The following is a 13,722-nucleotide window of genomic DNA, read 5'->3' on the forward strand; positions in this document are numbered from 1 at the left end:
TCAGAAGAGGAGACAGCCAGCCCGACCTGGCTCCCTGGCTTTCGCCCTCTTTTCAGCGCGGCTCGGTTCTGATGAAACAGCAGCTTTCTCCGGCTCAGATATGCCAGCTAGCGCATTTCTCCACAGCTCCGACGCTGTGACCGCCGGTACTGCCGTGTCTCTACCGCACACCGACCGGCCGCCGGCAGCAACCTTACAGCACACGGACTCGCCAGCAAGGGATTCCCCCACGGCGTAATTGTTTGCGCACCCGGGGAGCCAGGTATCTTTGTTCAAGCCTTTTGTTGAGAGCCCCCCTCCGGTCTACACGGCTCCGGGTGCCCTCGCTTCGCATGGCCAATGACCCGATGAATCAGCAGCTCCCGGTTATCCATCTAACGCGCTCACGCACGCATGGAGCCAGCGAGCCCGCACACACGGAGGCAGCGGACGGCGGCGAAGGCATGCACACTCAGCAAAACAGCGATTTAACACAACTCCCTCAAATAACGTGCAGTCGCTCCTCGAAAGGAGGACGCGCGTCCGACTCACCGAAGTCGAGGAAGGCACGCTTTCGCACCGCTGAAGCCCCGATGCTGAGTATTTGGAGGTGCTGGCGCTGCTATTTCTGAGTAATTTGTAAAATTTACTCCCTCGCCTTCTCCTTGTTGATCCCTCTCCCTTGTGCCGGAGCCAGACGTCATATGATGTTTGGTCACGTGGTTTCATTCATGAAGGATCTACGCAACTGGCAGAAAGGCTTAAAGCAACAGAGGATGCATATTTCCGAAAAGGCACATTCTTCCACATTACATTACAAAACACGCTCTTTAAAGACACAGTCGCTCAAATCACACATTTGTGTGCCGGCTACTGCAGAAACATCTGAGACACCTAAACAAGCTGAGAATTCCTCATCACTAAACCCCCAAACTAGCAGGCTACCCAGCGATATTTTTCGGTTTGATGAATTAAGGACCTAATATTTTGTTTTCTTCAGTAAAAGGGAACATCACGTTGAAAACAAAAGTTGTAACAGCAATCAGCTTTCATGCTGGAATGTCATTTCGGCTGCGCTGCGTACACAGGTCGGCCAGGACGCGGGCGCAGAGACGCAGGCGACCCGCGGTCCGCCCGCAAACCCGACCGCTGCGACCCGAACTGCCTTAATTGGGCACCTCGGCCAGGGGCATTACAGCACTTTGCAGGAATCTCTTAAAGAGGAACCGCGACGACGCCAGCCGCGCTGAGGCATCCATCGCTGAGTTAGCTGCGTTTCACTTTCGCTCAACCCCAGGAGCCCTATACAGAGAGCGGAGGCGCAAAACACCACCCGCCTTTGTTACATCGAAGGATGGTGTGAACGCGGTTTACTAATGAACTTACCTACCAGACACCCAACATGTGGTCGGTATAAAAGCACACGTTGTCACTGTCTGGCGGGGTGCAATTTTAACCCCGCTGTGTATCAGTAATCTTATTGTAACTTTGTGCAGCTCTTATCCTGAGCTGCAGATCTCTTATTAATAACAATACTGTACAAAGAATAGAATAAAACTTTAATTGGCGGATATTTAAACAGGTTTGAAAATAAAGCATCAATGAACGACAGAAAATAAACAGCATGAGACTTAGCAGGGTGGAAACCGATATGAAAGCAGGTGATAGGGAGCTGTGCGGGGCTACCGCCGGCGGACTGTGCGCTCCTCTCCGGGGAGGGCAGCGGAGAACGGGCACCAGAAGAAGAGAGACGAAAGGGGAGTTTTATCAAAAGATGATCATCTCAGGAAGCGACAGCAAGCATACGCGTAAATCACAGGCGGAGGACGATGCGGATCAGTTAACAGCAGAGGGAAGCAGGGCCGGGGTATTCTGACCCAAATTCAATGCGCGATGGGGGGCCCGCGAAGGGACGCGAGAAATGGAATAGCCTTCGGTAAGCGAGGAAGAGGGAGGACAGGCTTCAGAGGATGAAGGTCACAGGAGCACCGCTGAGCGGCGCGGTGTCGCGGTTAGGGAACCAGAGGGTTTCAGGTTCTAATCTCAGATGGGGTGTCATGAGCATGGTGCTTAACCTGATTTGCCTCAGGAAAAATAAAACAATTTTGGCATATAATGGATGTAAAGAGTGGCACAGCAGTAGCACATTTGATTCAAACCCGCAACCTCCAGGCTTTCAGTCCACTTATTTTATGAACACTATTTGTTCTATCTTAAGAAACTGATTTGCCATGACAGTCTGGACTAAATGTATTATTTCAATATGTTACCAATAGCTTCAGCTTTCAAGTTTCATTTTAAAAGATGTGAAAATGAGGAAGTGAGAGAGATGTAACTATAGCACATCCCGAGGATGTAAATTGCCTAATTAAGCAGAGTTTTGTGGTGAGGTTGCTCAGCTTAACTAACGTGATGATTTTACATTTTGGAAAGTTTTTTTTTTTCTCCGAGCACCAGCTCAGACTCTTGTGATGACTGATCACCCTTCTGCTCTTCGCTTCACCAGTGAACCGCTTCAGAATCTCGCTCTGACCAGCAAGCACCACAGTCTGAGCTTAAATAACAGAGCTGACCAGAGAAGTGGAGCTCAGGCGGTGCGTTCAGCAGCCAGGGCCGTACTGCACAGCCAAACGCAGGTCCTGTGCAGGGGCCCGGCCCACGCCTGCCCCAGCGTCAGCGAGAAGCTGAGGCTTCCTCCTCATTGGTGTGAGTGCTGCTGTACCCTCTGGGGGCACACGCTGTTGGGGTGAGTGACATCAGGACGTTTTTCTGTTTTCTGATTGGCAGTTTCTGCAGGGCTGCCCTGCACTCCACTCCACAGGAACCCGGAGGCAGCAGCGTGTGTGGGAGCCGGCGCTGTTCAGACTCCCAGCTCCCAGGATTCAGTCTGATGGGCCTCCGCTGGCGCATGGGGGGGGACTCTGAGCGCTTTGAAAGGTCGCCTGTGTCAGACCCACGACAGCGCAGCATCATAATGTTTACTGCAAACGCAGAAGGTCCGCCGGCGCACGGCAGGCAGCGGATCAGAACCGACCCGGTTTTGGATTTGTTCGCCTTCTTATTGTAAGCTCTAGAGGCTGAGATGGCTGAGACGGTGTGCCCCCCCCCCCCCCCCCAAGCCGTTAGAGCGGTGCAGCCAGAAAGGGAAGCCGAAGTGATGATTCACGCTCTCTGGCGGGAAACGAGCTGTCGTCCTTCCTCTTCGCTCCAGCTGCTGAGTGGCTGATAAAGCATCGGCGTGCAGCCTCTTCTCCTTCACTCTTTCTGCTGGGTTAAATTTATCCCCCCCCCCCCCCCGCTGAGCGGGCCACATGCCGGGCGGGAGCGCTGTCCCAGGCCCAGCTGGAGCCAGACCCGAACCCGCACCATGACTGGCGCCAGCTAGAGACCGCGAGTGAGGGATGGTCAGAGTGCTGGAGCAGAAACCGAAAGGTTGTGGGTTCAAAGCAGAAGTAGGCCAATGTGGCGGTGCCCTTGAACAAGTCACTTTCCATGAACTGAACGTCCACAGTAAAGAGCAGCAGCAGATGCTGTGAGCACAGCGTTGTACGGGAGATAAAAAGCTGTGCTGTGAGAGTGCTGTCACCGTCAAACGAGAAGAATGAGGATAACGGCACAACGGAAATATTTTCTCTGGTTCTGTGCTATTCCCCTGGTACCGTTTGAGGAGAGAATCTGCATTGCACCCTGGGAAGTCTTGTGTATCGGTACAAGCTTGTGTTGTCTGTCTTGTGTGCGTGTGTGTTTGATGGGGAATTTAGGTCAGTGGTGTAGTGAATCAAAACCATCATTGTTATTACAGTGCACTTTTGTACTGGTATTTTCGTGTAAGCACAGATAAGCAGGTAACCTCACTGTTATACGCACATTGATGTCGTCTCCAACCTGTGAGGTTACAAATAAAGAGGTGCACTGCGTTAACATGATTTTTATCGGGGTGCTATTTATATTGCACTGATGGGTCCTGTGTTTCAGGACTGGGGCTCCGAGCGCTGCAGTTCCATCTCCTTCATTCCACGCTGACACAACAGGAACAAACCCAACAGCCAACCTTCAGAAGGAGGTAGAATTTTTAGAATTACTGTACATTAAACTGAACAAAACTATCATCTTAACATATCACACACACATACATAGATATAGACATACAAAATTGTAACATGTCTTTAACTCAAACTGGTGGGTGTCAACAAGCTTCTGTCTCCTGTAGTCTGACTCTGGTAGTTACTGAGGGCTGGGTAACTGGGTCTGCGGCCTCAATGATGCTACACTGATAGCCCCAAACCTGCCCGAATGTGGCTTCCTGTGCAAAGCAACACCTGAAACCCATTTGCACTGAAGGAGAGTAAAGGCTTCTCAGAGGATTATGGGAACCCCCCACATTTCTGTAAGTCGACACGCTCAATTTTATCGCAAGAATGATGCAACAAACAAATACTTAATATATTATTATTACATTGCTTTTACCATTTTTAATGAAACCATAATAAATCCACTGCAGATTGATGCTAATTTGTGGGCTCCTCATGAAAAAAAGGAGGTCACAGAATTCATTTGTTTAATATCAGATCTGAAAAAGCGCAGTTCCGTTCTGATGGTGGGATATAATCGGTAACGTACTCTGATTGCTGCCCTTTGGTGTACCTGTACGCTCAAGGCTCTCTCCTTCAGGAGAGCTGACACTGGGGCAGAGAAAAGCGCGGCGTTCTCCATCCCACTCGAAATAAACCCGGGCGCCACAAAGGCCGCCGGAGCCGAGCCGTAATGAGAAGCAAATGAAAGGTATTGCAGGCAGATTTATCTGAGCAGGGAGCGGCGCGAGCCACTAGAGGATAACCTTTGGAATAAAAGAAGGATTACCGAAATACTCTACCGCCTCTGCGAGGGTCTCTCCAGCACACAAACAAACAGAGCCCGGCTCCAGACGCCGCTCATCGCTTTTAAATGGAAGAAAGGGGAGGGAGAGGAAGTCGGAGTAAATCCCGCTGTCGCTTGTCATCCTCCGGATGCTCACGGGCGCATTGTGCTGTTTGATGTAAAACATTCCTTTCCACAAACTCCCATTTTTAATTTTCTTCTGCCATCTTCCTCCCCACTCTTTATCTTGAGGTGATATGTTTCCATTCTGAAAGCGTGTGCCTTCACAGTGGTCTACAGCACAGTTTCACACAGTGAATCCACACAGGGCGAAGGCTGAAGTCACGAGGAAGAGTAGCTGCAGTGAATGTCAGGCCTTCTAAAATCTCTCTAAGGTCACGTTTAGTGCCGTTATTTTATAAAAATCTATATCACAAAGTGTCCAAGAGTATAAGGGCCTGTATTGTGGATGCAGTGAAATCTTTCTGTCAAATGCCACCTGCCTTAAATGCTTGTCTATCAGAGTTCACATCCTATTTTTATAATGTTCTGAGGTGTAACCCGATGCTCCTGAATTTTTATTTTAAATGTACAATTTTCAAAACATTTCCTGAAATGTTAAATCTTAAATGTAAATTTGTACTTTTGTTGAGTCAAAGCACTGGCATGTGTGACAGAAATATGTTGTACTTGATGTTTTGACTGCTGCTGTTTGCAGTAAAGAGAGTGAGCCACTCTCCCCACGGATAATAACATTTTCATTCATTCATTCAATGGAGGACTGTAGGTGCCAACGTTTATAACAGAGCCCCTCAATCTCAACCAACCCACTTCACCGAATCTCCATGGAGGCAAGAGACACTCTTTCCAAACTTCTATTTCTGGCACTTCAAGCAGGCAGGGCGGCATTTTGGAGTGCACTCTCCCGCTATCGATGCTACGGGGAGGGTGGGGCTAGGGGGCGTGGCTACACGAGCAGTGAGAGTTCCAACTAATGCTACAATTGAGGAAAGTGTGGCAGAGTTTATCAGACAGCACTGGCCCTCGTGCCACAGTCTGTGTTCTCTGTGCTGTTGGTTAGTTTAGGTTACAGAATAACACCTGTGTGAAACCCACAGAGGCAGAGCTTGGCCGTGCTCACGCCAGCAGGGGTGATTAGACAACATGACACTGTCAGTATTTGTGAGCAGAATCTCCCAGACACCATATTTTCAGCCAATGGCTTGATGGCTTGCAAGATTGAGTCATGCGTATCATAAGAAAGTGAAGAAGCAAACCCAAAGAGACGGATACATGACAGATGTGCCAAGCGCGATGTCACTGAACCGGGCTTCTGGTTTCCGATAGAAAATTGACAGGCACTTCCTGGGTTTGAGGGCAAGTTAGTGTTCCCCTGGCCCTGAGCGGAAGAGCGCCCCTCACAGGCGGGAATGGAGCGCAGACAGTCTGCCCAGGAAGCCTCCCACACTGTGCTGTCTGGCACCGTCTCCCCCAGGTCTCCCGGTCAGCCAATCGGCAAACAGGCTGTACCTGCTGAGCCAGTCAGAAAGCAGCAGGGTGCGACCTGTGGGCGCTGCAGCAGGAGTGGAGCAGGCTGCGTGTTTCCGCTCCAGACGTTACGGTTAAACAGACGCCCGTTTCAGCCAATCACAGCCTGCTGGCCCCTCCTGCTGCTACTGTAAGGCAGTCTGCAGAGGGGGGAATGCCGCCCAGTCTGACTTAAACACTGAGAGCTGGACTCCGCCCTGCGGACGCAGTGCGTCTGGCTCTGTGGGGAACGCAGCGCAGTGCGTCTGGCTCTGTGGGGAACGCAGCGCAGTGCGTCTGGCTCTGTGGGGAACGCAGCGCAGTGTGTCTGGTCTCAGTGCGTCTGGCTCAGTGTGTCTGGTCTCAGTGCGTCTGGCTCAGTGTGTCTGGTCTCAGTGCGTCTGGCTCTGTGGGGAACGCAGCTCAGTGCATCTGGCTCTGTGGGGAACGCACCAATGACCTCCCGCTGCACTGCACTGTGGGACTTGTAGTGCGGGGGGGTGTATCTGAGGGTCGCGTCTGGCTCACTTCAGTGGCCGAGTACAGAGGTGTTTTCGGTGAGACGGGTGTGACGTAGCCGCGATTCGGGGCAGAGCAGGGCTGTACAGAGAGGAAGGCCTCAAAGCACAGTCCATGATCCTGAATAATCAGCAGCTTTATTCATAACCGAGGCTTTTGTGTCAGGATGGACATTCATAGGGAAAATCATCTTTATTATGTATTGCTGCAGTGTGTCAGACACAGTGACCGCAACACATAGACACATCAGCTTTAGTTGTACATAATAGTGTATTTGGGATCAAACATAAAAATATTCAGATATAAAAACACAACGGGAGATGTGTCTCTCCGTGTCTGTGTTACACAAGTTGACTGTCCGAAGGGCCAACATAAGTGGCTACTGGCTCAAACAAAACAAAAAACTAAATTTATATATAAAGGAATTATATATATATATATATATATATATATTATATATATATAAATAAATGAAATAGTAGCAACTGAGGACGGAATACACCTGGCCTTGTTTTGACGCATCGCTGCAGCAGCAGGAAAGCAGGTGTCAGAGACGAACAGACAGACAGATAACAGACAGCATTTCTGAAACAGCAGCCTGTATTTCAGCATAAACACCACAGACACTCGGCACACAACATGGTCCAGCTGTGGGGACGTACGTCCCCGGTGTGTGACATCACGCGTGCGCAAGGTGGCCCTGCGTGCTGACATCCATCTCACAGGAAGTGTAGGACAGGAAGCGAGCAGGGGCGTGGGGCGATATGGCTTCGCACCGGAGCACGGTCTGTGACCCAGGCATTTACTTTGATACACGTGGTAAATCTGGCACCAGGAACACCGCTCCACAGCTCACCCAGAGCGAGGGGCAATGCGCCAACTGCAGACAAACTGATCCTGGATCAGCTTTAGGAGCAGCTGCCCTTTTATCCGCTGCTCAACAGACAAACACAAAGTAACACAAAGGAGTCTATAAAAGTGAACCTTCCACAGCCTCTCTGAAACAACAGGTAAGGTAACAAAACAACAGTTCAGTCTCGCGTTGATCTTCATCTAAAGATGTACACATCCTAAAACAGCTGTACACTGACGCTGTTACAGACGCCACCACCTCCTCCCACTGCGGGATTTTACAGTTCATCTGAGTGGAGTCCAGCCTGCCTCCCCACTGAAACGAGGAAGAAGACACAGCAGGCTTGGAGTTAATGCACTTCTGTTCGTCTGTGTGTCTGTGTGTGTGTGTGTGTGTGAGAGAGAGAGAGAATGTGTGTGTGTGTGTGTGAGAGAGAAAGTGTGTGTTCAGGTAGGGGTGTGTGTGTGTGTGTGTGTGTGTGTGTGTGTGTGTATGTGTGAGAGAGTGTGTTCTGGTGTGTGTGAGAGAGTGTGTGTTCAGATGTGTGTGTGTGTGTGTGTGTCTCAGTTCTTCTTTATCCCGGGGTGCTTGTTGTTGAACAGGCTGATGCCAGCCCGGGCCCCTGTCCCTGCCCCCTCCACACCGGGCTGCTGCAGCACCTTGTCCAGCGTCGTCTTCTTAATGGCAGCCGGGGAGATCTTCTCCTGGTCGGCCAGGGACTGCAGTTCCCTGCGGCAGAGGAAGAGGAGGAAGAGGAGGATGAGGGGTGGGAGAGGAAGGACAGACACACCTGTGTGCAGAGTCTGTCCTGCCTGTCAATCTCAAAACTAAACCTCTGCTTGTCCAAACTTCTCCTCCGAGAGAAGACTGCGTCAACTCACTCGCGGCCAATCAGATGCACCCAGGCCACACGCCAGCAAGTGCCACGCCCTCTCTGAGGAACGTGGAACAGGCCGACTGAGACTGACACGCTTTGGGGGACACAGCTCTGCTGTTTAAAGACACCCCCAGAGCACGCAGGTGCAAAGGCTTCACGTCAACATGCCATCCAAAACACTGCCCCTCCTGTGGCACAAAGTCCCCATCAGTGTGTGGAAGACTTCCTGTTTCAGCACAAGGCCTTGATGCTCGCATACAGGGTGACCAACAAAACTGCACCTAAGTACCTGAACTCACTGCTGCAACCCTAAGTTCCCTCCCAACTGCTACACTCTGCCACCGAACGGCGCCTGGTGGTCCCGTCGCATCGCGGCGTTAAATCACTATCCAGGACCTTCCCCGCTGTTGTACCCCGTTGGTGGAATGAACTTCTACACTTCATCCGTTCTGCTGAGTCCCTCTCTGTCTTCGGGAGACATCTGAATACACAGCTCTTCCGCTCTCACCTGAGTACCTGAAACACTACCCCCGTCTCCTATTACACTATATTAAAGAAATAATGGTTTGGCTGTAATAGTTTAACATAATGGTTTGGTGTAATGACTTGGTTGTAATGGTTTAACCGTAATGGTTTGGTTGTAATAGTTTGGTTGTAATGGCGTAACGCACAACGTACTACCTGCTAGCTGGTACCTCGCCTGGCCAACCTTTGGAAATTTGTCATGCAGCGCTTCTAATATTGTGACTCTGTATGGTTTTTCACTTGTGTGTTGTATTGTACGACACTTGTGAGATGCTTTGGATAAAAGCGTCTGCCAAATGAATAAATGTAAATGTAAATGTAAAGAACATAAGAACATATGATGACGAGAACAGGCCATTCGGCCCAACTAAGCTCGCCAAATGAAACGCCTGCATCCACAGACATAAATATTTACTTCATATCACACTAGAGATTGCTACGACTGTGCTACGACTGTGCCACGACTCTTGCAAGATTGGAAAAGCAGGACAGGTCACACACTTAGCCAGTTAACTCTGGCTGGCACCACCCTGCTTATATTCCACCTGCCTGAGGAACAGGAAAGGCATACATACAACACTTCCTGTTGTTTCAGGGTCCCCACTCCCACGAAGGGGAAAATATCATTTATATTTTCCCCTTTAATGACTATTTAAGAATAAATGTAAACCTATTTATTTATTGTTTCGAGATTTAAACATGAAACTGAGGCTGGAGAACATTCTCTGAGACACGGTGTTTCCAGCTTACTTGGCATGTGTGGGCACATACGTCCAGTGAATTCCAGTCACCGATGACTTTAGTTAGGGAGCTTTAATGTTGCTGGCCAATGCAAGCGACATTACAACACTTGCAGTGTTAGACACCCGAGGAGACAACATCAAAAATGGACACATTATGCAAGCTGTCCAACAAGACAGAATGAAAAACTTTTTTTAGATTTTGGGCAATTTTCCACGACTTTTCAAGGACAGTAGGATATTTGACCACGTTAAACGATTTTTCCAGGATGAAAATATTTTCAGGCATTTTCAAGGACAGTGGGAGTCCTGTGTGGGGGGAGAGGGCTGGCACAGGGGCTGCTCCAGAAGGACTCTCCAAACCCGCCTGAAGCCTCACTGGAGGACCAGACCCCGTCAACGCCAGGACTGTATCAGTTACCCCCCCCCCCCCCCCCGGCCTGGGGAGGAGGAGCTGCAGAAGGCTTCACTCACAGGGCGGGGGGGGGAGGAGCAGGGTGGAGCGTGGGGGCGGGGCGTGGGGCGCGTGGGGGTGAGGGGGTGGAGCGTGGGGGCGGGGCGTGGGGGGTGAGGGGGTGGAGCGTGGGGCGCGTGGGGGTGAGGGGGTGGAGCGTGGGGGCGGGGGGGGGCGGGGCGTGGGGGTGTGGGGGGTATGGGGGGTGGGGGGAGGCCGGGCGGCTCACCTGGTCCGGATGCAGGACGCCTCCACAGCGTTGATCAGCAGGCTGCGGAAGCCGCCGCTCTCCAGGAAGTGCAGGGCGTGGATGGTGGCGCCCCCTGGTGAGCACACGTTGTCCTTCAGCTGGCCGGGGTGCTGCTCCGAGTCCAGCAGCATTTTAGCCGCACCCTGCGGGGGGGGAGGGGGGGGCACAGCGGGGGTCAACAGACAGGAAACAAGAGACTGCAGCTTCAAATCCTGGGTGTGGCTTTGCGCTCGTACACTTAAGGAAGCTCCACACCTGTAACACCTGTAACACCTGTACTCACCTGGGCACATGCAGATAAAGGAATGACTAACCGTACAGAAAAGGGCAGCAGCTCAGCAAACGCACACAGGCACTGCACAGCGGATCAGCACAGCTGAAGCCCCAGCGAGCCGCTCAGCCCCACTGCAGCTGTGTGAGCCGCGGGGGACAGACGGACGCCGTGCACTCACCAGCAGAGCCTGTGCTCCCAGCCTGACTGCCAGTCTCCTTGGCAACCCCATCTTCACTCCGCCGTCAGCAAGAGCATCGAGCGCCGTGAACGCCTGCAGAAACACACATAGCACTGTGTTACACAGAGCACCAGGAGCAGGGTTACACAGAGCACCAGGAGCAGGGTTACACAGAGCACCAGGAGCAGGGTTACACAGAGCAGTGAGTGTGAGGGAGGCTCTGTGAGGGAGAGACTGTGAGGGAGGCTCTGTGAAGGAGGCTCTGTTTACAGCAACTACGCTGTAGTTTAGTTAGAGTGTGTGAAAGACTGCTGGGATACCCTGGAAATATGTGTAAATATATAAATATATCAGCGTTAAACAACCCTGTGTCAGTCAGTCTTAACCTTAAGCAGCCGGCTGTGGCGCTGCCATTTTTCCCAGCATGCCTGTGGGGTGGGCGGGACTCACGTAGGCGGGGCCGCTGCCGCTGAGGCCGGTGACGGCGTCAATCAGGTCCTCCTCCACCTCGGTGCAGAAGCCCACGCTGGCCATCAGCTGCTCCAGCAGCCGGCCATCCTCCACCTCCGCGTGGGTGCCCGTGGCGTACACCGTCGCCCCCTCCCGCACCACCACCGGCGTGTTCGTCATGCAGCGCATCACCCGGGGGGCGGGCCGGTGCTGCAGCAGCTTCTGCCGTTGGACGAGAGCAGCAGGGTGGGTCAGAGCTGACGGACGGCAGGGTGACACGGCGGGCGAATTGGGCTTAGCGTGCACACTCCCCCCCGCCCCCGTTACACAGACACCCCTCAGGTACAAAGATCCCTCAGATCCCAGTCCTCCTGATGCTGGGGAGGCCTCTCTCTCGCGCACGGACACACACACGCGACACACACACACACACACACACACTTGCACGCACACTCTCTACACCCCTCCCCTCACATACACTCTCCATGCTCTCTATTCCCCCCCCCGACACACACTCACACCCACACACAGACAGACAGACACACACACTCTCCCTCCCTCCCTCTCTCTCTCTCTCCCTCTCTCTCTCTCTCAGCCTCTCTCTCTCTCTCTCTCTCTCTCTCTCTCTCTCTCAGCCTCTCTCTCTCTCTCTCTGTTTCCTTCTTGCCCCTTCATGCCCAAATAGAGGTTCTGGCTGGCTCTGTGACGGAGGCAGTTGCAGGGGGCCGGGGTCAGCAGTTTTAGGGGGTGGGGGGTCGTGGGAGGGGCAGGGACAGGACGGACCTTCTCGATGGAGCTGATGGTGACGCCGGCGGCGCAGGACACGATGAGGTGGCGGTCCTCGATGTCGGGTCCGATCTCGTCCAGCACGAAGGGGATGATGTGGGGCTTCACGGCCAGGAACAGCACGTCGCTCTTGTGGGCCGTCTCTTTGTTGCTGGTGGTAAAATTCACCCCCATTTTCTGCGGAGGGAGGGGGAGAAACAGGCAGCAGCTGTAGTATTGGGTGGAAGCGGTTACCTCCTACAGCACACAGCGGGGCATCCCGTTCACAAACTCACCCTCAGCCCGGACACCGTCGGGAGGTCCGTGTCGGGGGAGCTGGCTGTGATTTTGTGGGTGGCGATGACCCCTGCAGGGAAAGGAGGTTCGGTGATCAGAGCGCTAAAAAGAGCTAACACGCTGCAGACCGCCTGCTGCAGATTTTCTTACACCCTCACTGGTAGCCTTGACCGTTGGAATCTGGTAAAGTAGGTCAGTCGTCCGGAGGGTCTTACCGGCCGCCGTGAAGCCCTTCACCAGCGCATGGGCCAGCTGACCCGCTCCGATGAACCCCACGCTCATCCTGCACACTGCACCGCGACACACAAAGCACAGTTACTCACAATCACTACGGTACCGACACCAACGCCAGCCCGACCGATCCGTACAAACACAGCCGAATAACCACCCTCCTACACTGCTAAACGCAAACGTGGGTAATACCCAGGTGGCTCAATGCATCTTGAAAATACAGCTTGCAAGATCATTAAGTAAATTGCGACTGGATCGTTTTGTTTGCAGAACAGCGAGACTCTAGGGAGCTTTTCGTTAGTTTTAGTGACGTGACATTAAGCTACTATCACCTTCAGTTATCCTAATAAACACAGCTAGCCAATTAGCCTGCAAGGGACACAACATCTTCCTTTTATTCTCATTGTCACAGCTAGCTGGCTATGGTTAGCCATTTGAATCTTATTCACTTTGGCACGAAATCAAGCTTCAGATAAGCAGCTTATTATCGAGAAATGTGGCGACAGAATTGTTTAAAACGTGTCCTTTGTCTTACCTGTTTAAAAAGGCGTTGAAAGACAGGCTGTGCGGAAAGGCAGATCACCGCTGCTTTCTCCCGTTCTGTGAGGCATCAGAAGCCGCCGCGATGCAACGTGGCTTCGGCCTGTTCCGGGAAACGCTCTAACTGACACCCTGACGGACCAATGGCGACCGTCATTCACACTCCCGCTGACCAATCCCAGTGAAGCCCACAATAACTGTACAGTTAAGGGCGGGATGTGCAAGGATCCAGGTCCGTTGCATCATTTCCATAAAAAAATAGCGAGGGCAGCCGAGGGGGAAAATATAGGTCAAGTATGTACATTATGGTATGGAATAGACGGCCTGGCATCGGAGTGATGCGCACTCCCCCTAGTGGCTGAAATAAAATAAGACGTGTACTTGCTGCGACGGTGTAACTATAAGT

General features: G+C 52.2%; 2 protein-coding genes across 3 annotated transcripts in view; both read right to left on the minus strand.

The window, feature by feature from the left end:
* mafgb (v-maf avian musculoaponeurotic fibrosarcoma oncogene homolog Gb) overlaps window positions 1-648 on the minus strand; it is a 17,645-nt gene extending 16,997 nt beyond the window's left edge. Inside the window, exon 1 of one of the 2 annotated variants that reach the window (XM_036550550.1) lies at window positions 532-648. The gene's annotated coding sequence lies outside the window, so the exon portion shown is untranslated. Of the gene's footprint in view, window positions 220-531 lie in introns of those variants that run through there. The other variant, XM_036550558.1, reaches the window with a different exon arrangement.
* A 7,589-nt stretch (window positions 649-8,237) lies between these two features.
* Window positions 8,238-13,335, minus strand: LOC118785096 (pyrroline-5-carboxylate reductase 1, mitochondrial-like). The gene is made up of 8 exons (XM_036539637.1): window positions 13,312-13,335; window positions 12,761-12,835; window positions 12,545-12,615; window positions 12,267-12,446; window positions 11,484-11,705; window positions 11,034-11,126; window positions 10,561-10,724; window positions 8,238-8,464 (listed from the first exon to the last, which is right to left on the minus strand). The coding sequence occupies exons 2-8, from the start codon at window positions 12,825-12,827 to the stop codon at window positions 8,299-8,301; spliced, it is 963 nt and encodes a 320-aa protein (XP_036395530.1). The 5' UTR covers window positions 12,828-12,835; window positions 13,312-13,335; the 3' UTR covers window positions 8,238-8,298.
* Between the last annotated feature and the right edge of the window lie 387 nt (window positions 13,336-13,722).

Source organism: Megalops cyprinoides, chromosome 1 (genome assembly GCF_013368585.1).
Source record: "Megalops cyprinoides isolate fMegCyp1 chromosome 1, fMegCyp1.pri, whole genome shotgun sequence".
Lineage (NCBI taxonomy): Eukaryota > Metazoa > Chordata > Actinopteri > Elopiformes > Megalopidae > Megalops > Megalops cyprinoides.